This window comes from Neodiprion virginianus, chromosome 4 (genome assembly GCF_021901495.1).
Source record: "Neodiprion virginianus isolate iyNeoVirg1 chromosome 4, iyNeoVirg1.1, whole genome shotgun sequence".
Lineage (NCBI taxonomy): Eukaryota > Metazoa > Arthropoda > Insecta > Hymenoptera > Diprionidae > Neodiprion > Neodiprion virginianus.
This window is the reverse complement of record NC_060880.1, coordinates 21,148,262-21,174,661: the sequence shown is the minus strand read 5'-3', so window position 1 is coordinate 21,174,661 and position 26,400 is coordinate 21,148,262. Positions and strand designations below refer to the sequence as shown.

Genomic DNA, 26,400 nt, shown 5'->3' with positions numbered 1-26,400 from the left:
TTCATTTACCTTCTAGGCTTCTAAACTGCGTACACTTTATCTCTACCTTTCAAAACAATCGACTCACAATAAACATAAAACTGATATTCTAGTCTTATCCATATTTATTCAACCCTACTTCTCGGCTGCCCGATTATACCCGTAATGTAAAGGCGAATATAAACGAACCCGAAATCGCTACATTTCGCAAAGCCTCCCCACAAAAATCCCTGTATACTATGTTCGGCGATAGACCGACTTACTTATGAAATTTGTGACGCTAACCAGCCGCTACTAAGATAAACGTTGAACGGTTCGGCCCTGCATTTACACATTTGCTGCCCGACCTCACGCAATGAATCCAGGTAATTAAAGTACATATGGAAAATTTCATGCAATTTTATCGAGTTTTTACAGGTGATAAGAGCACATCTAAAACACCCCTGACTTTTTCAACTTCCCACTCGTGTCTGTTCGGAAAAAAATAATACATTATGTAACAAGGGAATAAAGTCGAAGATTTCGCTCGGGCAGTAATCACCCGAGGAAATAATCAACTTTTATTCCGGTGTTACGTATAGGATTTTATTCCCCACTCAACTCTAGCCACAATACAATACAGAGAGATATATAGTTTAAAATGGAAAAGAAAGAGAGAAAACTGGAGAATCTAAAAATTAATTTTCGGGGAATATATAGTCATATTTCTCGCAAATGCGGGAGAAAAGTGATACTTTTTTCCCTCGACTTTGAGGGAATAAAATGCCACTTTCGTTCCGCTTTTCAGGTCAAAAATGCGAAAATTATGGTTGAGTCGGGAATAAAGAGAATAAGAGAATTCATTATAATTACCCAGGAAACAAAAATTTCAGTTTTCACTACACAGTATTTGAATAACAAAATTCAAAAGGATTCAATTTTTTAATGTCTCACGGACTCGAAACCCATGCGAGCGGTAAGTTCTTGGGCTGGCCCATCAAGGTCCTTTGCAACGCGTTATAAATAACCCGGGACCTTGCGGATACGTGGCGGCAATAGTAGCTCAAAATTTCCTCAGGTAAGGAAACTTTTATTAGCAATTAGTATTAGAAAAATTCAAGTTCAAGAAATACAAAAAAACGAAACCATTTTTTGTACTTAAATCATGGCTTCGAGTAGAAAATCATCGATCTGAAAACGTTGGAGAGACCATATTTCATGCGCTTCAAACCTCATCTGACAACAAAACAAATAACTCACCATAGGCAACGGTAAAACTTCGACTTTAGAGACGGGATCGAAACAAAAATCATTTCATTTTGAGGAATTGATTTCACACGTAAAGATCAATAATAAACCGATGAAAAAGAGTTTCGTGACAAATGTGTTCCGTGTCCTCGACAATCCTGCAGTTTAGAAAATTGGAATGAGACGCTTTGTTAGATATCGTTGTTAATTCAACTCGGAAGAAACGAGAGGATAAATGTTGAGAAATTAAGGTGTTTGAGGCACACCGATTTATAACCTGTTACTGAATATACAAGACGCACGTCGGTTGCTGACACAATTTATTTGCTTAACAAATCCTACAATGTGGGATAAACATACGTATGTATGTATAACGATATATCTTACTTGGTGATATACAATAAACCTACTGCCAATAATATTATTCTTCGTTTATCGGTAAACTAATATCATTGTTGGCATAGCTGTGCCGAAATTATTGCAGTTATGCGTACAACGAAAAATAAAAAGCGAATGAATATTACATTGCGGTACTTATTGTATAATTTAAATTGTAGATACTATTTAGCGTCTACATACCGTGAGTATTTGATAAAATACTCACGACGTGTTATACATAGAGTCAAGTGATCGCGGCTGTGTACATGCAACGCAACGCAATTATCAAGTTGTCATACGCTTACACGAATTGTAATGAGAATGTTCAGGATTCACTTGAAGATAAATATTATTGATTTCATGTTATTACAGAAATCTCTGCTCGTTATACATAAGACAATTTGATGATGTACACTGTATACATACAAACTTGAGTACGCAGGTATGTACACGTGTATACAAATAATAATAATAATTAAAAATTGATATTTCTCATTTTCACTCGATATTTGAATTATTAATATAGAACATAAATCAGGTATCTTTGCATACTATGCAGTGTCCAATGTTAAACAACCTTCTTAATTTATTAATTATAAACTACTATATATACTAATCAGTATTTTGAAAATTACTTTTTCCAATCAAATCATTTTCAGAAGATTTTACTTTCTGAATTTATTTAATCAAAAAAGTTAATTTTTCTCATATACAATATATAATATAGTATCTATGACTACAGTATGCCAATCATTTAATATTTTACACAAACACAGCGACGATAAAAATTTAAATATATTGGCATAGCTGATCTTTTTTCAGCATACTAGGAAAAAAAATCATAATTCTAAATGAGAACAGTAGCATCGCGCCATGTAGTTTGTTCGGTTTAAAACTACCTATGCTTAGCTGTGTAACAAGCGTGTTAGGACGCCTATAACTATCAGATCACTCGTAATATGCGAGCATATAGAATATATAAATCAAAAGTGAATACTTATACGTGCGATGTATACATGTATTTCAGTTTTTACACTCTATGCAACAACTCATCTTATTAACATATTGACAGAAAATGAATAAAGAGCAGAAGTGAACTCATTTTAAATACGTATTTAAATCGGTGAAAATTTACGACTAATTAATATAAAATACATACGTGACCAAATTTTTCTGGCAACATATATAGTCGTAAAAAACCTCAATCGTTGAATAGTGTTTCACTCGTTCGAGATGAAATATTTTTAAATCATCGTTTATGGGTAGTAAAATTTATCACTATGATACCATCAGACCGAATGAATTAATTTTTCACCATTATTTTATGTAGCACCGAATCGAAAATGTTTGAGAAAAAGTAACTGACAAAATTTCTATGTTCGCAATACTTTCATTTTACTATATAATAAATAGATATTTTTAATCATAAGAATCTAGCCTAGTAGTTTTGCATCATTGTTTAAGACTCATCTATAAATCGCGAGTGCGGTCAACGCCATGAACACTACGCCATACTGCAAAAAAAAATGGTTAAAGGACAGACACTGGCTGATATAGTGATATTTATAGAACAGGATGATCAGTGTATATAACAACATACATATAAATATTAGTGATGGATAATAAATAAAAATTGTTGCTACATTGATGCGGATAATTAGATTGAAAAGGCGTCGTCCAGAAGTTGTTTCAGTTCTTTGAGATGCTGCATTTTGCTACCAGTCGCTGGAGATGCAGCTGTTGGCCTGCCAACGTATCTAGAATGGAAGGAAATTAAAGTTTTGACAATCAAAATAATTTACAAATAGCCCTGTAAACATACAAACAAAATGAGCATCGTGATTCTGATCAACGAGATTTGATAGTGCCAAATCTAGTGCGAGAGAATATTTTTGAAACGTATGTAATTATAATAAAACATAATTATATAAAGGTATGACCAATGAATGTAAACAACGGAAAGAGTTTATGTTCTGCAATTATTATTACCTCACTATTCGCTCTTTTGGATTTGCCGTTTCTGCTGTTTGAGGTTTCGATACTGTGGATGGTTGAGGTGGTTTGGACGAAGACAACCAGTTACTAAACCAACTTCCACTAATTTTGCTTGCGCTATCTTTCTGCACGTCTCCGTTACTGTAACATGGCCCAAATTTGTTTTTTTTTTTTTGTTTGATACTTTGTTTTCATTTAGTGTTAAAATAAAATACAAATACATCTAGGAAGCAAACGCCTTGATGGAAGTAAAGTGTAAACAGTATAATCATTTTATAACATGCATCATACATTAAATGCATTTCATAATCAATATAAGTAATCGGAAAGTATGTATAATACAGGGTAATAATTGTAACGTTTAAAAATGGGCCATGTACACAATAAACTAGAGACATTGCTGATCATGGTTCTTTACAACCTAACTTACGGAGATAAACGGATAATAGGAAACGGAAGTATCTTGACTAACGCCGAGCATGTTTTAGGAATTTCGAACAGCGTTCTTCTACAAGAATCGACTAGTTTTCTACAGCAGGTTCGTGTCAACCTCAAGCTGTGTGTAACAATCACCTAAGCCGAAATTGAAACCATTGATACAAAAAATAAGATCAATCGTTGCTTAAAATCTTTCAGCGATAGATGTTTCGTTCGAAATATCAAAAGTTATATGACAATGTGAAGGAAGCGTAATTTCGACATTCATAACAGGCCAGTACATTCAAAATTTAAGAAATGATTGATCTAGTGTCTAGATATCAGATGCATCTATTTGAATGGTGAAAAAAGTAGTCTATGCTGATTTCCAGATATGTAAATGATAGATATGGGATAATGTGTTAAAAAATCTGACATTTGTATGACTGCTCTTGAATAGGCTAGACTGAGACTTAGCGCAGTGCAATGAAATTACATTCTCAATGCGCACTCACTTTTCAATGATACTCTCATTTATGGCATATTACTTACACCAGCATCTGCTACAAGTAATTCAACAACCAAACTCATGATTCACAACGGTTTATATTCAACTCGCATTTGAGGTTTTTCATTAGAAACAAGATTCTTGATTTCATTAATGAAATTAAAAGCGTTTTGGTACTCCGGGGTGAACAAGTGATATAAAGAAACTAGTGAGTTGTTTATGGATTGAAAAATCTTTTTGAAGATTCAAACAATTTACCATATTATGTGAAACATACATGCTGATAAATTCTAGAGTTTTGAAGTGTTCATTCATAAATCAGTTCTTCAGTATAGCATTTGCAGATCACTAATGCTAAGAATTTTGATGAAATTTCATTAAAATTTTTAAAGTAGATAAAATAAAGTAGAAAGGCTATATTTCGTTCTAAAAATGGGAATCTGAATTTCAAAATGTACCCGTTAACATATTACATAAGTAAAAGACTATTACAGAAAAAAAACAATTTAGTATTACGTTATTTTTCAAAAATCATTTCTCGATAGTGGTTGATTATATTGAAAAGTAAACTGTCAAAAGATAAAAAAAAATTTTGGTGAACAATTTCAATAATTTAAATATGTAAAAGCAATCAGTAGATTATTAATGGTACTTTCTACAGACATTGAAACTATGCAACAAGATCAACTGTCGAAAATTTCGTGTGCCAAGGAATCATATAACAATATTGAAGGATGTCATTGATTGGAATATTGTAGTACTTAAGTTATTAAATCGTGATGTATAACATCGCAGTTAACGAAGAGCTTGTCAATACAAAGCATATGCGTGAATTTTCGTTGCCACCCATTACTTACAATTAGAATCCTCCTTGATACATCATTTTGCTTACGATAAGCAGAACTTTGATGTATTTCACGAAAGGGGCATACATTTTTTTCAGTGAGCATTTTTGTGTTTCGTATGGTCTACATAATATATAAACAGCATTGATAACCATACGTTTTATCGTGTATACCAAGATAACGCACCACAGGTTCATTTAAATTTCAATACAGGCATGACTTAACGGAACTCCCTAATTTCGTTCGAGCATTAGTTATAAATGAAAGAAATGCGTCTCTAATTGAAAAATTATTAATACATAAGTTTAGTGGCAAAACAAAGCAGTATCACCTTAAACGGTTTTATCGTAAAATTGAAAATTTCGTCATTTCGTAAAGTGAAGTACAATTCATTATAATTGATTACTTACTAACTTCTGTTCCCAATGAAATGAAAGACAATTTGTCATTTTGTATGGAGAAGATTTACCCGAACTATTCCCCAGTTACATGTCTCAAATTGCATAACTAGCAACAAACTTTAATATTGAGTACTCACCCAACATCACGACCACCATGAAGTGCAGTGTGGAATCGTGGTTGAACATACGTCCATGCCCCTTGATTCTTGTGCTCCTCCTGCGTCCAGACTAATTCTGCATTAGGATACTTCTCGGCTTCTTTTTTAACCAAGTCGTACGGGAAAGGTGATATCTGTAAAGAATATGGAAGACATTTATGGATATTAATACATGAATTTTTGTAATTTGAAGAAACCAACAGCACCGAGTGAATAAGTCACTCAAATTAGTTATAAAAACCAAATCATATCATCGAGGGTTAGAACTAGCGATTTTTTTTTTTTTTACCGAAAACGACTTTGCTACCATAAGGGCGTTCAGCAATATGAACACTGGATCTTCATACAACGAAAATTTGAACGCATTCTGCTAGAAAGGCGTGAACCTTTAGCACTTTTCAACCTAGTGGTGCAATGAAGGCGTAGGTCAAATTACGGGAAAAATTATGTTATGCACTTTGGCACGAAGTAAAATTGTGAAAATGGAAAAAGTTGCAAACACTACCAGAAGACCATAACACCATTTTTTAAATAATCTGACTTGGGCCTTTATGGCAGTACCAAGCCAAAAAGTACCAAGCCAAAAAGGCTAAAACTTTAGTTGAACGCGATAGGAAAAAGCAGATATGCACTTAATTGGTGATTCTTTAGTTTCCCAACATTCCAAAAATATATTCGATCAGTTGAAATTCGCGCAGCTAAAATATACGAAGTAACGGAAAGCAATTCAATTTTCCCAATAACTGCAGTTTTTAATTCGTCAATAAATGAAACACAACGTCTGTACTGTAATTGAAAGATACATAAAAATTAGCGTTTCGTGTTTTAAATTCAAGAGGGACTGAAAACAAGTTGTCAAGTGTCCAAATGCCTAAAGACACTTTATATTACAGACACCGCATGTGGTTTGATAGCATCATTTTGTTGAAGTCAATTGAATTGTGAAATTCTACTTCCCTTACTTAATTATAATCTAATGAAACGTTTCTGAAAAAATTAGCCTACCAGTTTGCATATATCAATAAACTCAAAACAGTTATTGATTTTCGTAAAGATAGATGACGTCGTCAAGAAAATAAATTGTGCCAATAGACAATTTGAATTGTATTTACCTGTTCAACCCTGGCAATAGATACTGTATCCTCGAGCTGTTTTTCTTTTCTAGCCTTAGTCAAGTCGTAGTAGACTTTACCAGAGCAAAAAAGTAGTTTCTTTACATTATTGGTGTTTTGGGCAGCAGGACCTTCTTCAGGAATAACTCTCAAGAAATGCGTGTCTTCCGTCATTAGGTCGAAACTGGATCTAGCCTCTGGGTGACGAAGGAGAGATTTTGGTGTCATGAGGATCAAGGGTTTACGGAACGGAAGCGCAATTTGACGGCGCAAAATGTGGAAGTAATTAGCGGGTGTGCTGCAGTTGGCTACAATCCAGTTTATATCATGCAGCTGACGCACGGCAAACTCTTCGCTTTCTGGTGGGAAATAATCTGGATCATCGGCAGACATTTGTAAGAAACGTTCCAGCCGGGCGCTGGAGTGTTCTGGACCCTATAATTAAATTTATTACTTATCTTTCAACTTTCGATGTAGTAAATAACAGTTAAAGACTCAGAACTAAGAAGTTAATTCATAGAAATTAAGGTCAACAAAACAATTTATATATTCTTGCGCCAGACGATTTGTCCCAGTTTGAAAAAATGTCCTTCCTCACCATTCCTTCAAGTCCGTGAGGTTGTAGCATAACAAGGCCAGATTGACGGACCCATTTCGCTTGTCCACTGCTGATAAATTGATCAATGATACATTGCGCGGTGTTATTAAAGTCTCCGAACTGAGCTTCCCAGCATACTAACGCATTCGGATTAGTCATTGAATAACCTAGCTCAAAACCTGCAAAGAAACGTAAAAAATGTTTGAAGTGTGTACTATAAAAAGATCACATACAGGAATCCAAGACTCAGAGCAGATGAAGAGACTTGAAATGGAAGAACGTGACAGGAATGAAGGCATCAGAAGTGAAACAAAAAGTAAAAATACAAAGCCTGCCATGGTGCTATTCTTTATGGTATGAAAAATTCTGTTAAAAATTGAAGTTTTGGGCAGTAATAACATCAGAACGAATTGATTATTTCTTACCGAGAACACCAAACTCGGAGAGGGAACTATTACAGACAGTGTATGGTGCTTGGTCTGGATACATGTAACATAATGGTCTGTAAGTTGCTTTGTCTACAGTCTGATGGTGCAGTACATGATGTCTATGAGAAAAAGTTCCACGTTCGACATCCTGGCCAGACAATCTGACGTGAATTCCTTCCTTCAGTAGTGAGCCAAAGGCCATAGCCTCGCCAAGAGCCCAATCAACAGTGCGGGCCTCTATCATATCCATCCTAGACTTAAGAATGCGCTCGATACCTGAAATAAAAATATATTAAGGACAAGTGCTCAGTTGTGACATTTTCAACTATTAATTTTTCATTCATCTCTTCGCATAAAGCTTATCTAACCTTTATGAATGACAAATTCGGCAGCATTAGGCGGCGGAGAAGACATTTTTTTGCCAATGTGAACTAGAGTATCTTCCTTGATCCCAGTAGGAGACGATTTGAGGGGATCTTTGCCTTCGAAGAAGCCTGACCATGGCGAGTCTAGCCAATCTTTGTACTTGATGTGTGTTTCTTGCTTTGCATTATTATATGCGTCTTCACATATTTTCTCATATTTCTCTTTAACATCCTGAAAAAACAAACAAAAATGGACTTTAGTACTTCTCACATCGAATGATTCTTTTCATAACGGTTTCAATTCCATCTCCTTTGATTGAATGTGAAAGTAAACGCAATAAAAATTGTCGATCATCATTTAATACAACAGTTATTTTTTGATTGTACAGATGCACTAACCTTGACTTCCTCAGGTGTTACAACTTTCTCGCTAATGAGTTTGTCAGCGTACAAAGTAAGACCTGGCGGAGTGTTGCGGATTTTTCTGTACATTAAGGGTTGTGTGAACATTGGTTCGTCGATTTCGTTATGTCCATTGCGTCTGTAAGATACCAAGTCAATGACCACATCTTTGTGGAATGTTGCACGCCACTCAGCTGCTACTTTGCAAACGTGCATTACGGCCTCAGGGTCGTCGGAGTTCACATGGAAAATTGGAGCATTCACGACTCTCGCGACATCTGGTTAAAAAAATTAGGAATATATTATCAATATTCTGTCCGACCTAATACAGTCGGACCTCGATTCTACGGACAACTCTAGACCAGATGTCCTCAGACCCCTTCTATAAATCCCATCTGCCTCTACTCTTGCGATAGGGGCAAACAGTCCACAGAATTGAACTCCGTACAGTCGAGATGACTGTATATGTTTTTTATCTATTTTTACTTCTCACATAATCCAAAAAGACAAGTTTGAAGCAATCATTGCCTAAATGCAATCAAAAGGGTACCAACCCATTGACTCACTAAATGAATAAATAAACAAACAAATTGTTCCATGGCAAAAGCTTAGTGAAACCAACATAGATTTACCTGTACAGTATGGTGATGATCTTGAATGACGAGGGTCGGTAGTGAAACCAATTTGATTATTTACAACAATGTGAACAGTTCCGTGCGTCGTGTAGTCGGGCAAATCAGACAAGTGCATTGTTTCAAAAACTACACCTTGACCACAGAAGGCAGCGTCTCCGTGCAAAAGGATCGACATAACCTGTAATTTGAATAATCAAGTTGATTATAGACTTTTCAGCACAAGTCTGCAACTGGTAATTGAAAACAAGATTAAATCATCATACAACCTCTGTCTATTTTTCAGTTAATCTTGAATCAGTAAACCTGTTTTGAACTATCAGTTAATTGGCTTGTCGAACGTAGCAGAACTCATTGTCATATGTGAAAAACACAAATCTGTTAACCCTTAGCGGCATAGTGGCATTCCACAATGTCACCTGTTTTAAAACACGTTTTTACGATTTTAGAGTAGTTTTATTCGATTTAACCGGGTTTTTTTTTGTAATTTTATGATCTCGATATGTTAGAGGATCAAAGTTTATGTTCAAATTGTTTTTATGTTTCGTTAATTTGTTTATATAAATTAACAAAATCTGAAAAATAGCACTTTTTTTAGAAAAAATGTATTATTGAAGATAGTTTTAAGAGTATCCTTACGATTTTTGGTAGGCGGGGGTTTTTAGGGTCGCTGATTACAAATCCGTTTTCAGGCTTGCAAAATTCAAAATCACAGATCTAGTATGGCAAACCAGTCTGGCACCCAGATATAAAATACAACAAAATCCACCAATTTTTCGAGAAAATTTGTTTTCACTGATTGAGTGATAAGAGGCCACAAAGAACCATTGAACTAATGAAAACTCTTTTCTGAATAATATATATATGTACTTCTCATGATAGTGTAGAACCTAAAAAGGGTACGCCTAATTATTATAAATCATACGAAGTGTGACCTCTACTGGACCGACTCAGTGAATCGTTCAAAAATTGCTGAAAACCGAGCAATAATTAACCCACAACTATTAACTTTTTCTCTCGTCAAACGATATCTGTATTTGTAGCCAGCCATATTAGATTCGCCATCTTAAATTTACAAATTTTGAGTGCATATTCGTAATAAGTAACCGCAAAAACCTTGAGTACAAAATTTCAAGTCGATAGTAAGTAAGGAAAAATGTGTGCCGCTAAGAGTTAAAGGATTGCTCGTTTGACTCTCAAAGTAGCGTTTGACAAACAGGCGTGTTACACTATTTTTCCATATATAACATTTCCTTTAAAAGATTTTGCACTATCATTACTCTAAAATTGCATTTAAAACGGAAATATCAACATGGCAATAACTCAAAATGTATGTTGCTAGTTCAAAGTTTCGTTCAAAAGAATCATGCTGGATATCAAGGAGAACTGGTTTATAATAGGCACGAATTAATAAACAAAGATTTCGAAATTTCGGAGTTGTCTTGTCTTGTTCACAAAACACACGTGGAGGATGCAATTATCGAAATATACAGAAACTGAAACATCACTGTTCGACAGCTCCAGTGTCGAACTACCTTGAACCCCAATTTTGGTTTAATAATCTTCATCGTTATACAAGTACTGACTTTTCAATATGACATGTCAAAACTATATTGCCGAAAGTGGTAAACTGTCCAAAAGGTCTATATTCTGCTACCGAGAAGAAATGAAAATTGGAACATACTAAAAATACCTAGCATACTATTTACCTTTTTGCCTTCACCGTCTCCGCGGTAAAATTGTTCAGCTCGTGTTTTTCCTTGGACGACTGGATCGACAGCTTCTAAGTGGGAAGGATTTGCAACCACGGCTAGACGAATATTTTTGTTCGTGACACGATTCAGGCGCTCGATGTAAGTACCCAAGTGATATTTGACATCACCAGATCCCTGAAAATGAACGTTAATTCAGAAAAAGGACAAGATGAATTATACAAGCATAAAAAACCTCATTCGAATAAACAGCAGAGCTTATAACTGGTAATGTCATTATTAAAAACATTTGAATATTGATTTTATACTCACGTCATCAGCTGCTTCAAGAGCAGCAAATTGTGTGAATATTTGATTCAGAGGCTTGCGGCAAACATTAGCCAGTACGTTGAGTCGACCTCGATGTGGCATTCCCATAACAATAGACTCCACACCTAATTCTGTTGACTTGTCTATGACTTGTTTCATAGCAGGGATTAAGATCTCACAACCTTCTAAGCCAAACCGCTTTTCGGATGACCATTTTTTAGCCAAGAATGCCTCAAAACTAAGAGAAGTAGAAATTGCATTTGTGATTGTTATTTCTTTGTTTTTTGGTTTAAATGAGAATGTTATTTTATAAATATTTATAGTCACAAGCCTTGGGATCAATTTTTGGGAATCTCCCGAAGAGAAAATTATATTTTAGCTATTCTTGCTGTCAGTTTAGTTGGTTTAAGAAAGTGGCAGGTAACTGACTAAATTGGAAATGCTATTGCAACTGAAATGAAACTGTAAGAATGCTATTAAATGACCTCATTTAATAAGCTTGCAATTTCATTGAGGCTGTACGATGATGTCTGGTACTCACCCATGATATAAAATGACAGCAAAAATAGCCAAAGTGTGTTTTCACCTTTCTTACTATTCTGTGAAATTCACTTGCACATACATGTGTTCATCTATTTATCTGCCTCCTAAACTTAAATTACTTTTATTCTTTCAAGCTTTCTTACCCAGTCGCTCTGGTCAACCTTGCTAGAATTAGCCGCTTCTCGTCGCTTGTTATTTCCATTATACCAGGAGTCTCCATCTTTTGTCGGATCCAGTTACATTGTTCAAGCGAGTTTATGAACATAAACTCAACTCCAATGTGTCCGCAGTAAGCAGATTCTAGTCGTTTTAGAATCTCTCGTAGTGGTAACGACTTCTCTTTTCCACCAATAAATGTTGTCGATGGGAGTTTGAAAACACGGTCCATATCAGCTTCCTCTGTTTTTGTTTGTTTATTTAGTAAAATTTTACGCTCATTATTCAAGAAGTACAAAATCAACAGAAGAAACACTGATACCACATATTATAGTCCTGATGAACAACTTCTAAATAAAATGATTTTGAGATTCATTCAATTTATTACTTTTCGATGGTAAGTGAATATCCTGTAACTGTTAATGGAAACCCAAATGAAATTATTACAATTGCCGTAATATGAATAAGCACTGAAATATAGCTATTTAATACCACCTATAATTTTTAAAGTTGGCCATGCAGTTCAAACCACATTTCACTTTTATCTATATACGTACAACGTGTTGGCGTAGTTCACAGTGAATTTTTTTTAGCGTGCAAATTACCAAATATTCAAGATCTGCTGTAGATAATTTTTAGAAGACACAAGCCCCTCGATGAACTGTAAGCTATCCAGTAGTTTAGACATAGAATTAAGTTTTGAGATGCAAAAATGTGAAATGAATGAACCTCTTGAATACTCGCAGTGCAAAGTTGACATAAGGACCATAATAATAACATTCATACATATCGAAAGTGGATATTTGCATCCCTAAAGCTAGAAGAATTTGTATCATCATTACCGTTTTTTGGGGAAAATTTGTCCTACTAAAAAGGTCCCATTAAACCCTTAACCAAATAAGGAAATGAAATAACACCAGTGAACATAAAAAAAATTAAATAGATGTACAATCCATTGTGAGATTTTGTTAATAATTACAGACTGCTGTTAATAACGATCACCCAATAACGTACAATTGATGAACATGCAATTGTTATGTTAGAGAAATTAATAAAGTAAACATCGGAAATAAAGTTTACAGCAATGCTTAAAAAATACAATACATAGTTATTTATATTTGGAGAAAAATAATCAACATGTATTAATTGTAATAGCAATGCAAAGTATATAAGAAACAAAAATCAAGGCTGATAATTCACATAAAAATGTACTTAGAACTTACAATATGAAGAACGTCTCTGTTTATGAATAATTAAATAACGATTCGACAGAATAAACATATAAAACAAAACAATTTTCATCTTGTGTTATACAGTCAGCCTGAAACTCAAATTAATTACTTAGAAGTTCCGTGTCATTCAGAAGAGGATGAAGATTTATGTGCAACACTAATTATTATGTTTTTTAGTCCATCAAAAGAAAAGTTTGTACAATACGATGATATAAATTCCATGACATCCCTTTAATTTGAAGCCTTTTTTATGAGTTTTATACAAAGAAAAACTAATATAGTGTAACATAAAATTTATATCATTGCATTGAATAAACATCTTCGAAATAAAGTCTGTACTATGCTTGTAACCTAATGATTTTGCATACTACCAGAAAATACCTTAAACCGTAAGATATTTTCATTATCCAAACAAAATGCTTATCCATAGGATTGAAGACTGTCAAATATATTCATTAATCCACAAATTTCTTTTTCTGTTGTTGACACAAAAAATGTTCCCAAGCACCGCAAAGATTCCGCCACACAGTGTACTACAATAATCTAGACATAATCCCCCGAGTGAACCAGTGTGTCCCATTGGCACAAAATGTAGAATAACTATCTATAGAAAGGGATTTCTCTTTGATAATTAATTACATACTTTCGATAAGGGCAGCTACTCGATATTGAAGTTCCTGCGAGTAAGTTGTACGAGTTCTCTTTCCTGTGGACATCAACACTTAGACTGAAAATCGAACCTAGTTGTGGATTTCTATTTTTACTTTCCTGCCTTGGTTTTTCAAATTCTTTTTAACTTGAAATAAAAAAAAAAAAAAAGGATAGACATATTACATCTGGTTTCAAAACGGTCAGATACACTATTTGAAGAAAATTTTTCAAAAGAATGCATGTATTTTATCTATTTCGAACACTGGTTCAACATGATGTCATCCATGAATTTAATAAGAAGTTGTTGATAAATTGCTTATTAATTGCGATTCAGAGGAAAAAAAAAAAAAAGAAGTATTTAATCCTTTGATGATTACGTCACCCTAACAACGATTTACATATTATGATATAATTACTTACATCGATGGATCAAGTACTTTTTAATGATTCCCTAAGAAGTCGTCTGCCATTATTGAAGAAGAGGTACATCATATTGCCATTGTTATTTTAATAAATTATTATATTTTCGCATCAATGGTCGATGACATGACAATGATACGAACCTTAAGTTAGGTCTATTTTCATCAATATTGATGACATTTATTAAATATTTCAAGATAATTATATTACAACCAATCGAAACAAGATTATGCTGAATCATTATAGCTGAAAACATGAAGACTCAAAATTTACTTGAGCAAAAAGTTTGAAGGTAATTGAAATTTTTAGGTTGAATAATCGTCAAAATGATTTAGTGCAAAAAGGCAGTAGCAAAATACACTGTCGTTAGAATTTATATGATCCTTATTACATTTCTTCAGACGCGAGGTGGTTAAGCATGCCAACAATTATTGTTCTAATTTTATTTCAAGAAGAAAAATTTTATTCAGAATTCAACATGCGTTTCCATGTTTCAGTTATCTAGTTTGTTTTATTGAGTGACCGACTTCTTTGAATATTTAACAAAGTTTTCTGTCTCGATTATGTGAAACTTGAGAATGAGATTATTGGATGACACATTCCAAAATATATTACGATTAACTTGATCCACCTAAAAGTGTGCTACGCTAAATTTCTCTGCACTACTAGAACTACAAGATAAAAGAATTCAATTTCGAATGAATATAGAAACTAAAGTAAAATCTATGAAACACATCCTTCGAAATAGTGAAGGATAGTCGCAAAGCAGTTCAATCAAATGCATGACATTCATTATTCGCGTTCTCTGTTTAGAAATTGGTAATATATAGTAGCAGTGTGTGTCGGTGGCAATTGCACCATAGAATAATGAAAATCATTAAAGTGAACCTAGAGTTATTAGGAGAGGCACTGTTCTCAGAAACAATTATGGCTCTGTTTTTCAATCAAAGTTACTTTCAATTTGTTGGGCTCCTTAGGCATTGACGCGTTACTATAGTTAATTAAAGCTGAGAAATGTACAGTTAGTATAATTTTAGTTTTCATCAAGTGTACCTGTTTGTTCAATGGATATACACATGATGGTTAAGGCTTACCGAAGGCGTAATGGTTATAGAGCAACTCTTGCGGATGCCTATCGTCAAGATCGGCGCTGTTGATGCCAAGCGGGTCCAATTTCGCTATATGATGCCCACGAATCTGTCAATTGAAGCCACATTCATAGATGCCAAACTTGACACCAAATTTCAAAGATTTTCTGCTTCTTTTTGAGTCTAAGCTATTCTCAACACATTTTTCGCAAGGAATTAAAAAAACATTGAATCGACTGTATTTAGATGTCATTTATATTTTTATGTTATAAACGTAAACAAAAAATGAACACCAGTGTTATTATTAACGAATCAATAACATGTTATTATATTTTGAATAAAATTATTATTCATCTTATAAACTTATTTCTTGCGAGATAGTTCTGCAACCTGAAACGCTTTAGTGCACCCAGTAAATATTTGAATATATTATTGTATCACACTCCAGATCATATTCCCATGAAATTAAAAATCAAAGCAGACTATGGTTTATACTTGTTGATTTCAGTGTAAACTTTTTAATTTATTATGTTATTGCGATATCCAATGTCACTATAGGGTAAGGGAAACAACAAGTAAGAAACAAGTGTACGTAGGTAAAAGTATTTAAAATGTTGATCATTATTCCTGAAATCTTGATACAGTATTACCTTGAGTTACATTTTTCACAAGAATATGCTGCCCGAAAATTATATTAAAGTTGTTTCCCAAAGCTTGTCTGTGAAACGTAGTTTGTGAAATTAAGTAATAAGAATAATAACAATCACAATAATAATGAGTTGTAATCACAAAAGTTTTACAATTAGGGCAAAGTGTCTCTAGAGAAATTGAAATTCATAATATATTCATGGGAAAGATCATCTGCAATCCAATTTCTAGAAAATCGTAAAAATTGGCAAACTATAAAATACTTTTTGAGCGTATCTAGATATTATATACAAAAAAATACTTTTTGGAACGTGCCAAACACAAGACTATTAATTTGGTGTAGGTAAATACATCTGCCATTTTCAGAACAAAAACTTGAGTGAAATATATAGAGCTGAGTCGTCTCCTGTGTCAAGAATGAAAAGAGTTTAGTTAACACGAAGTTAAGCACTTTAGCCAATCAGGGAAGCTATGAGATCCCTTGAAATCTTTAGAACTCTGATGTAACTGCCTTTACCGCTGATACGAATACAGGGCGATGAATTTTGTGCGCCAGTTCGCATCATCTAAGCTCCTCCCATTCTTTACACATGAGGCGAATTACCCTGTATACTAAAGTTGAATAGCAAAAACATTGTTTCTACATGGCATACAGTAGACTTTGCTATTAAATTTCTCGTTTTAAAAACAGCGGACTTTTTACCCAATCTGATGATTATCATACTTGCTCAATTTGTTCACCGCACACCTCCCATTGAATCAAAATATTGAACACATAGGATAAATGAATTGTAGAATTTGCTAATATGATGTGATAGATGAAGATGTTGTTCGACAACCCATTCTACATACGCCACATCAGTCAGCTATAAAAACGGATGATCAAAAACACAAGGGATAAAAAGGTGAATGGTTAATGTACAGACGAAGTGAATCCAAAAAAGCCATTTCTACGAAACATGCAACACCATATTCATCTTACCTATGATGTACCAATTGGTACCATTGTACTTACATGAACAGAAATGTTAATGTTAATAAGTCAGGTAAAAAAATAAAATAAAACTCTGAAAGAACATAAGAATGTGAATGGATGTATGAAGCGCCACACAAACAGGCTATAACATCCATTGATCATATCAGATCTCGAAGTCATGTTTCAACAAATTTTCCCCAAAACACATTTATAAATATGTAAAAATGCGGAATTGAATGTTTTCAATACATACACTGATATCCTAGCAACATCTATACATGTGCGTACTTTCATTCTCTACGTCAAAGTACATCTTACATGATGAAAATTACTTTTTTATGTTACACATTCTAATAAACTGTCCAGGGTTCCTATAAATAAACTTGACATGTTTGAGATAGAATAGTTTAGAAAGTACATTCATTATTAAGAATCTGTACATTTTGGGTACCGAAACAATTCAAGACCAGAGATTTTCTGTATTTTTCTGAGAATATTCATATTTTATTCAAGAGTTACAGAATATGAATAAAAAAAACATTGCACCAACAAACTGTTAAAGAATGGGTTCTTTAAAGGTTGGAATATTAAAATCTTTACTTTCACGAAAACTGTCTTCAATTGAATAACAGGCAATAATTTGTAAGTTATTTTCAACAAAAACCACAATTCAATTTTTTGGGGCAGTTGCCGTAATTATCAGATGTCACAACTTCTACTTGGATCATGATTATGATTGTTTAAATGGCAAAAGTTTGATAAATTAACTATTATTTAATCCCATATTTTCAGATTTCTTGGCAGAAAGCTTTTTACTTTAGTAAGTTCCAAACATAATTGCATTACTTGAGATATCCAGCTAGTGTGCTCTGGTATATAAATTGAATATGATTTATTCAATGTAGATGAAATTTGTGTATTCAATTTAATCATAGTGCGTAGGTAAAATATTTTGAAATATTTAGGTTGTTGGATAAAAACTAATATGAATTGAGATGTATTTATCAATACTCATTAACTTATTAGAGATGGAAACGAGAAGAGTGTGTTAAATCCAAAAATAACTTTAATTTCAATTTGATTCAATTCAAAATAACCAGCAAATAAAGAATAAAGGAATGTGACGTCAATTTTCAACATTGCAACATACATAGAGTCGAAATAATATAGTTGCATTAAGAGAGTCAAAAGTACACACTTGCAGATGATTGTTTATCAGTACTGTAACGATGAATATATTGGCGATTCCTGGCCAGTGTCTAATAAAGCAACAATGTATGTCGCATAAACCATATCTCGATTTCCATGTCAGGCGCATGCCAAAAACCGCCTTTTATATAGAATCAAGACAAATAAAGATGACGAGAGACTTTGAGCAACCCATCTACCTCTAACCAGATCACGCATATAAAATTCTAATTGATAACTAACAACGTTAAAAATATCGTGAAATATGAAATATGAATAAAATTGAGAAAGAAAACCTGCGACTTTATAATCAAATTAGTATAAAACAAACTGCTTGTTTGACCAACATGCACCGAATTTATGATTCTTTTCTTTTCTTCATCATAATATACAGTAATCCAATGTAAACAAGAAGAGAGATGATTTCCTCTATACCACTGTAGGTGCTAACTTTATCTGTCTTAATAGGAAATTATTGGGGCTCAAAGGGATGGTCAAAAATATGGATGTAAGGAATTTATGGTTTTGTAAGCCTTACCAAGCATGTACTGGCGCAGAACACGCTCTGGCGCTCCCTTGCGAGCTGCGTAATGGGTGTGTAGTAGTTCTGTTTGCATGATACCCAGAGGGTCCAGTTCAGCCACTAAATGACCCCTTGCCTATATGTCAATGAACAATGCTCACATAACCCAACGTTTTCATCATTTATCTGTATTAAGCCGTGGTACCTGTTCTCTGGTTTTTAAGAGTCAGGCTATTGGTACAAAGTTAATTTTTTTTATGTCCAGTCATGTTGTTGATGTTTGATTTCTCAGAACTTTTATATGATATAACACTAAAGTTACGTATAATAAGATTTCCTATTGATTCAATTACCGAATAAATGAACTCCCAAATTATCCCAGAAAACATTAATTGAGTAGAGGATTTCCTCTCACGTTATGCCATAAGGAGGTGACACTTTTCTCTTAAATTTCTCTTTTCCGACTCTTTTACCAAATTCATTAACTGTGTTTAATGACAGAACAGGCAAAACTTATAGTGACAATGAATTGATGTCTTACTCAGAAAGTGTTGGTTATCAATTTTTTTAACAAGTAAAATTAATTAAAAAAAAAGTGACCAAACAGACAAAATATATTTTAAGACTTGGTTACTAAAGTTTGCTACCTACAATTCTAAACATTTTTTAATATCATACGTATTTTAAACTTCGTAAACTTTTTGATAAAACTACTAAAAAGTTTCCTTGAAATTGATTATAAATAGCTTGAAAATTAAATTCAAACATGTACTAGTAAAATAGCAGAAACAGGTAGACACCAATAAACAGGAATTCAATTTCGACTAGGGTTCTGTTGAAATCAGTGGAAACAAGTTGTACTCGTAAGAATTTTGTCAAAAGAAATCGCCAGAAAGCATGACAACGAATTAATTAATAACATAATTCAATTTAAAAATGAATGTATTATGATTCCGTGAGTAAAACATTGACCATGTAAAGTAACTATAGCATAGAGTAAAGGAGAAAAAAGGAGAATATTCTGTTAATGTCACGATTCATTTCCTGACTATTAGTATACTGGCACTTGTCCGCACAGATATAACCATTTAGGAATAAGAATAAGAAGACTGTTAGTATATAAAAATGAAAAGTGCCAATCACATTGAATAAATTTACTGCCAGCTTTCTGGATGATTTTTCTCGAACTTTAATTCAATTTTGTCATAAGATGTTGACAAACATAAATATCAAAGTGTTGAATAGAAATTAATATTCACAGTTAAAGCCCTAGATGAAAAACTTTATATCGTGGCATGCCTAAAAAGAACTAGAAAATGCAACTTATGATTATGTTAACAAGACAAAGTAGCTTTGCATTCCTGAAAATAACCTTTTTCATGAACATCTTTTGCCTGACTAAAAATATGTATAGTTTTGGAGCAAATCCGGATCATTCTTGTCATATGTCTATGAGATATGAGCTGAAGCTTGTCCCGATTACAACCACAATAAAAATGATTATTACAAGTACAATACCAAATAAATAATCGTTGAAAATGCAGATGTGATTTACTTGTAATACAGTTTCAGCGACTGAACTTTATTGCATCTACTTAAAACTGTTATGTGTTCCGTAATATCGTACACTCCAGCGCATTACAACCCGAAAACTTTATACGGTGGTAGTATGAAGTAAAATTTCCTTCACAATGTTTCACATGCTGTGAATAGTCGTATAACTTTCCCCTAAACATTTAACATTGATATTGATTGAAATGCATGCTACATCAAAGGGCCTTACTACGAACATATTTTCTGGGATCCCAATGTGATTATGATTATGACACCAAAATTAAGCATTCTTACCATAAAACAAATCTGTGACCTCAATTTGCAATTGATTACATGAAAAATGATGGTAAAATAATATAATTAGAAGATGTAAAAAACAAAACTGAGACCAATTTCGTTCTGGGAGGTGCAAAGTGTTCACGCCAAGTCATCTTAACTTGGAGTTACTTGTAAGAATATTTTTTCACTTTGAAGTTGACCTAATTTTGTAATTTTTCACATAAATAACCTCATGTAGATTGTTTTACATTGTAATAATGAGCTTGAATTTTCTGGATCAATGCGGTGTATGACAATAATTGAGGTGGCAGATTTCGAATAAAAAGTACATGAATGAACAGTTGCGGCTTGGCAGTTCATTTTGCATTAACGCTTCTCAAAACCGAACAATTTTGCTGTACATATGCATTGGATTTTGATAATGTGACCAATACGGTATGTTAAATAAACACTTTATTGCTAATTCCAAAGGACTGATACGTCAATACAATGTTCCTTCACCTTTGAATCAGCATTAAAGCAATGCTATCAATTACTTTCAAGATAATATGAGACGAAAAGATACACGTAAAATTTGTACTGATTTTTGTATCTGTATATTGCCAAAGCAGACAATGCACAAGTGATTCAAGTACCAGCACAGCAATTCTGGTTAAAACAAGACTGAAGAAAAAAACTAGGCTAGGATGAGTTTCAGGATACTTTTTTTGTTATATAAACCGGGAAATTAAGACACGTGGTAACTAACCTGGTAGGATCTGATGATGGCCTGAACAGCAAGGTGATCATCGATGATCTTTTCATTGATTGGACTGTGAGAAAGAGCAGGAGACGCTCCATATGACATCAACGATCCTGGTGGAACTTGGTTATAACTTGGCACAAGAGATGGTGGCGCCTGGTAAGCAAGTCCAGGTGTCGCTCCAGCTGTGCTGTTGCGAAAGAAGGAATCCCACGACTTTCGTGAAAATTGAAAAATTAAATAAATAACTGTTCATAAGTGGGTTTTCAATCAAGTTTTATAGCAAACTTAGGTGGAGCAGTCATATTAATCTAGTAGTTATTCGTTCAAATTTGATATATTTTGAATATATTAAGACATTCTGATTTATTATGGTTTATAGAGTGTTAGACAATTTTAAATAATAGCACTACACAATTAATAGATGATTGTAGACATCGAGTTCGGATATTTAGATTAATCGTTTTTCGATTAATGGGCTAATTGGAAAAACAATAATACAAAATCTACGACTGATTGATTAATCGCACAGCCTCGCCAGATAACGAAATAGTGATTCTTTTTATAGTGATCTCCTAAAAATGAATTGTTTGTCTGAGGTGAATAACTACAAAAAATGTTCAAAATTTGTCTTCCGCTATTTCCACATCTTTATCGAGCCTCTTATCGGTAGTAGGAATATTAAATACTGACCACGTGTACACTGTGGGGGTCTTGCAACCATGCGTTGTACATTTCTTCAACATATGAGCTGGAGCTGCCATTGAGAAAAGGTTCAGTGGCTACAGGGCTGTTGTATCGGCGTGCAGGTACAGCTGTTACCACGTGACTGGTTCTTGCCAAGGGATCACTTCGTACCAGCCAGGAGGCGAACCTCTTAGCCCCGCAGACGTGCGGAGCCAAGGGTGCCAATGAACTTATTACTGTCCTCGCCCTGTGCATTTTTATCTGCAAGAATGCGCAGTTTTTTTAAACCTTGGACAAAAAAAAAAAAATTATTTGTAATAAACAGCTCGTCAGAATTGCATAATAATTACAGATAATGAATATTGTTTTTTTTTTTCAAATTCTTATAACCAGATTGGAACGACAAAAATCTACAATTAGGAAGAACATTACACTGAACTACAATTTCATATATAAATACTACATATCCCTTTGATAATAGAATTGTTCTTGAAAAAATTAGGTTCGTCTAAATATTAACATCCTGCAAAGTGATACCAAAGAAACAAAAAACCTTGGTTGAAGGCAGTGGTACTGCCCCTAAAGGCAAACTTGCAAAGGCAATGACCCATAGTAAATTGAATTTCCCCCTTAACTCCAATTACCTGGATCAGTGATTGCGCCTAAACAAAATTTCTAGATAACATTACATGTTACATGTACACATGATCCGGATGAATAATAAATTGAACTTTAACCATAGATATGATCTGTACATTGGTGAGTATTTCAAGACAAATTATCATACAATTATTTCATCAGCCGTTAAATGTAATTGTAAATGATTCTGCTTGAACTTTTGATGACCTAAGTAGACAGAACCAGTTAGAGCCACATATCGTGCTGCGCTAAATTTTCGCACAGTGTAACTAAGTAATGTATGAGTATGAAATGTGAACATAAAATGAGTATAAGTTATTTGCCTTCAGTCAACTACACAAACTTGTTACTTTTTTGCGATTTAAAATCACAGAGTGAACGAATAAGCATAATTAGAATAAATTTTGTTACGCAAGTCTCAGCACAAAATGGTACAGAATTTTAATTGATATAGAAACAGAATCACTGTTGAATATATACAAGAAAAATGTGTTTATATTCAAACAATTGTTTGAGATCAAATTCCTATCAACTTGACCGCTGTTGTTCGAAACCTAGCCTTACAAGTCACATGTGACATACTGAGGTAATTAAAGTGATAATGCCATCATACGACTTTGATGTAAATATGTATCATTTACCTATCAGCTTCCATTTTTCATTACTTTTTATTCTTTTCCAAACACTGATACCTCATTATAAAAATTACTCACTTGTGACTATATAAAGAAAGAAAACAACAATTACTTGAAAATTTCCAAAAAGTTGTAAAACTCAGTTACTGGTAAAGCATAATAAAACATGTACATTGATTGCTTATTTATCAAGTTTGTATACAACTAATACTGACGAGAAAGTTATCTGTAGCTATCGCTAGCTGTAATGCTGACAGGTATTGAGAGCTGATGATAAGAAACGCGATTTTCTCAAATCAAAAATAAACGTCTAGTCAGCTTATGTAAGGCTGAAATTGTGGTCAAGTTCTCTTTGTATCTTAAGATGGATTAGAGTATTAGCCGCGATTTGATCTAACTCAAGATAATTCAACCATACTTATTAGGCTTCACCACGATAGTTCAATACAGGATGTACGCTGGTCTTCATTGAGATAAAGAAGATATAGAACAAACAGCGATCAAAAAATTTAAGTATTCATCTCCCAGTATGCCATAAAATTTTCTCTTAATGACTTAAGAACAGATGATCTCATGCTTTGAATTGTTTGCTACATAAGTCGAATTAATGATTGAAATGAGGTGGTTGAACCCTAGATAAAAAAAAGTTATTAAAATGTAGTGGAAAGTGACTCGCATTCAACGATTATAACACGGTAATGATTGTTTGGTCAAAGGGATTTGCTTTCCGCGTATTTAATTATTTTTTCATAACAATTTTCACATAACATCATTCAAGCAAAATCCGTCAGGCGCACAAGATATCTCCCAGTTCTTTTAGAAACAAAATGTTAAAGTACAGTGTAATTATGTTTCCTCTAGCTGTTTACAATTTTCGAAATAAAGCTGATTGGGAAACACGAGTATTCAAGGCTTTCAGAGTTCACTATGCTTCAGTAAGTGAATACAAGGAAACATATATGGGGTGAAAAATTTATTTATAACCCCTTCAAGAAATTGATTGTGAAAATTATGAAACATGACATATATTGCATAGATGCACATTACCTAGCATAGTGATTTGTACTTTCCTTAATGTTTACAATATATGGCATCGAAGGAAGATAATAATGCTTTCATGAAGTTAGCATGAAATTGAAAAAAAGAAAATTAAAATAATGTAAAAAACTGCTTGAGAGGAGTGGATTTTGGAGGAGACTTTCTCAATCACACAGCTCTATCTAAACATGGTTTCTTTGATGAAAATTTACTGTTTGTATGGCGGGATCTAGGAAAACAAGAAACCAATTCAAAATGTAGAAAAAATTTTCTGATATTTCTGTAGTTTTTATAACATCTGAACACTCTAAACCAGAATTTACTTGGTTAAAAATGAAAAATTGTGAGCTTTCAGTAAAACAAGGGAATTATTACGAGGCAATATATTTTCTGGAAAGTTATGTAAGTAGTCACGTGACTAAATTTATTCTCATGTCTAGAGCAAAAATTTACACAATCTTTTCGCTAATCAATCGATAAAAAATTATCCAATTAGAGATAAGTGAAAGTAGTAGCTGAACTTTATTTCATTTAGATATGCGTAGAAAACGATTGATTTTAATTGATTCTCGTGCACTAGAGGAGATTTTCTGTTTCTCACGGACCAGGTTTATTCACAAAGAACTCATCGCTAGGTCAACTAATGGTAGCTCGTTTTATCAACTGTACTAATGAAAAGAAATAGACCAATGAGATACGGATTGTAAACTGTTATACAATTTATTTGTTCCATTTGCTTGTATAACTTATACAATAGAAAGCAAGGTAGTATCAGAAATAAATACAAAGTTGAAGACGTTATCAGTAAACTGATGGCCACTATTATCAGCATAACATTGAGAATTACAAGTATCCGTAATTCTCGTAATTTCAACTCTACTTTAATAGTGTTGGGTGTCTATTCATTGAAGTGTATGGTTAGCTGCACGTGACATCTGACTCGTGACATTGCTGCTTTTGTTTTTTGTGAATATTTTTCACCGTAAAAGCGCGGCTGTGAATTTCGTGAACGGGTGTAAAAGGGCGGGAAATTGTTAACAGAAAGTAGATTGTGGAAGGCTGGCAAAATGCGCTGCTATTTATATTTGTGAAACAATTTGGGATTACACAACTGGACCGAATTCTGGCGCGACGTACGCGAGTGCCTGCATGAGTATGGCGCTTTGTGGGTGTACATTTTCGCGTATGTAGGTGAGGAATAATACGGTATTAAAGAGAACAAGGTTATACGTGCTGCACTAGAATGAGAATCGATGAAAGTTCTACCGCCGTGTAACGCTCATTAGGATTATGCAACGAGATTCCTGCCGTTTGATTCACCTCAATTCCGGCTCCCTAAATTAACTGTTCCCAGTCGCTAATTTGAATCCGCGAAGGTTGTGTGCGATAAAAATATATGTGACATATCGCGATAGGTGGATGCCAGGGTGACTATTTTTAACATGCGCAATAATTTTACGTAACGTAATTTGCCCGAATTTTTGGATAAATTGACTAGTTCGACGTCGCTATCATTTAGATACGTTACTTATTCTTCACGATCGGTTTATACTACTTAAAAATCGATTAGAACTTAAAATTCTGATCTCGACTCGCTTACCTGATGTTAACGGAACGACGGTGACAGGACAACCACCATTTGCAATTCCATCCCTCGCTTCTATAGACTCTCCCTACACCCGTATATCTGTAAGGTAGACAGTTACGACGTCTAGCTAATCTGCGCAGGTGTCATACGCATTGACGGATGGCGCTACTTTCGCGTACGTGTTACGTCTGTGGGCGCTGTGAGCTCGCCATTCACCCACTATTATAAGCATGGCCATAGTGACGTCATCAGATCGCCGACAATAATATTTAGCTAGCGCGTAATTCAAATATGCTACGCCACGAGATGATGAAGGCGATATTCGCGACCATTCGCGACATTTCCTC

At 33.9% G+C, this 26,400-nt stretch overlaps 1 protein-coding gene across 8 annotated transcripts; it reads right to left on the bottom strand.

Moving 5' to 3' along the window:
* Positions 1-1,509: 1,509 nt before the first annotated feature.
* On the bottom strand, positions 1,510-26,214 carry LOC124303317 (2-oxoglutarate dehydrogenase, mitochondrial). 8 transcript variants are annotated; one of them, XM_046760380.1, is made up of 17 exons: positions 26,066-26,214; positions 22,160-22,414; positions 21,473-21,682; positions 15,563-15,665; positions 14,041-14,103; positions 12,153-12,408; positions 11,470-11,704; positions 11,155-11,334; positions 9,446-9,626; positions 8,811-9,091; positions 8,415-8,643; positions 8,044-8,322; positions 7,619-7,797; positions 7,021-7,455; positions 5,888-6,042; positions 3,574-3,720; positions 1,510-3,341 (listed from the first exon to the last, which is right to left on the bottom strand). In XM_046760380.1, exons 2-17 carry the CDS (start codon positions 22,406-22,408, stop codon positions 3,242-3,244), a joined length of 3,282 nt encoding a protein of 1,093 aa, XP_046616336.1. In that variant the 5' UTR covers positions 22,409-22,414; positions 26,066-26,214; the 3' UTR covers positions 1,510-3,241. The 8 variants fall into 8 exon arrangements, with proteins under 8 accessions (XP_046616336.1, XP_046616335.1, XP_046616337.1 ...); XM_046760379.1 differs by having other exon boundaries at positions 22,160-22,441; positions 26,066-26,191; XM_046760381.1 differs by lacking the exons at positions 14,041-14,103; positions 15,563-15,665 and adding an exon at positions 18,907-19,027 and having other exon boundaries at positions 22,160-22,441; positions 26,066-26,191.
* Positions 26,215-26,400: the final 186 nt, after the last annotated feature.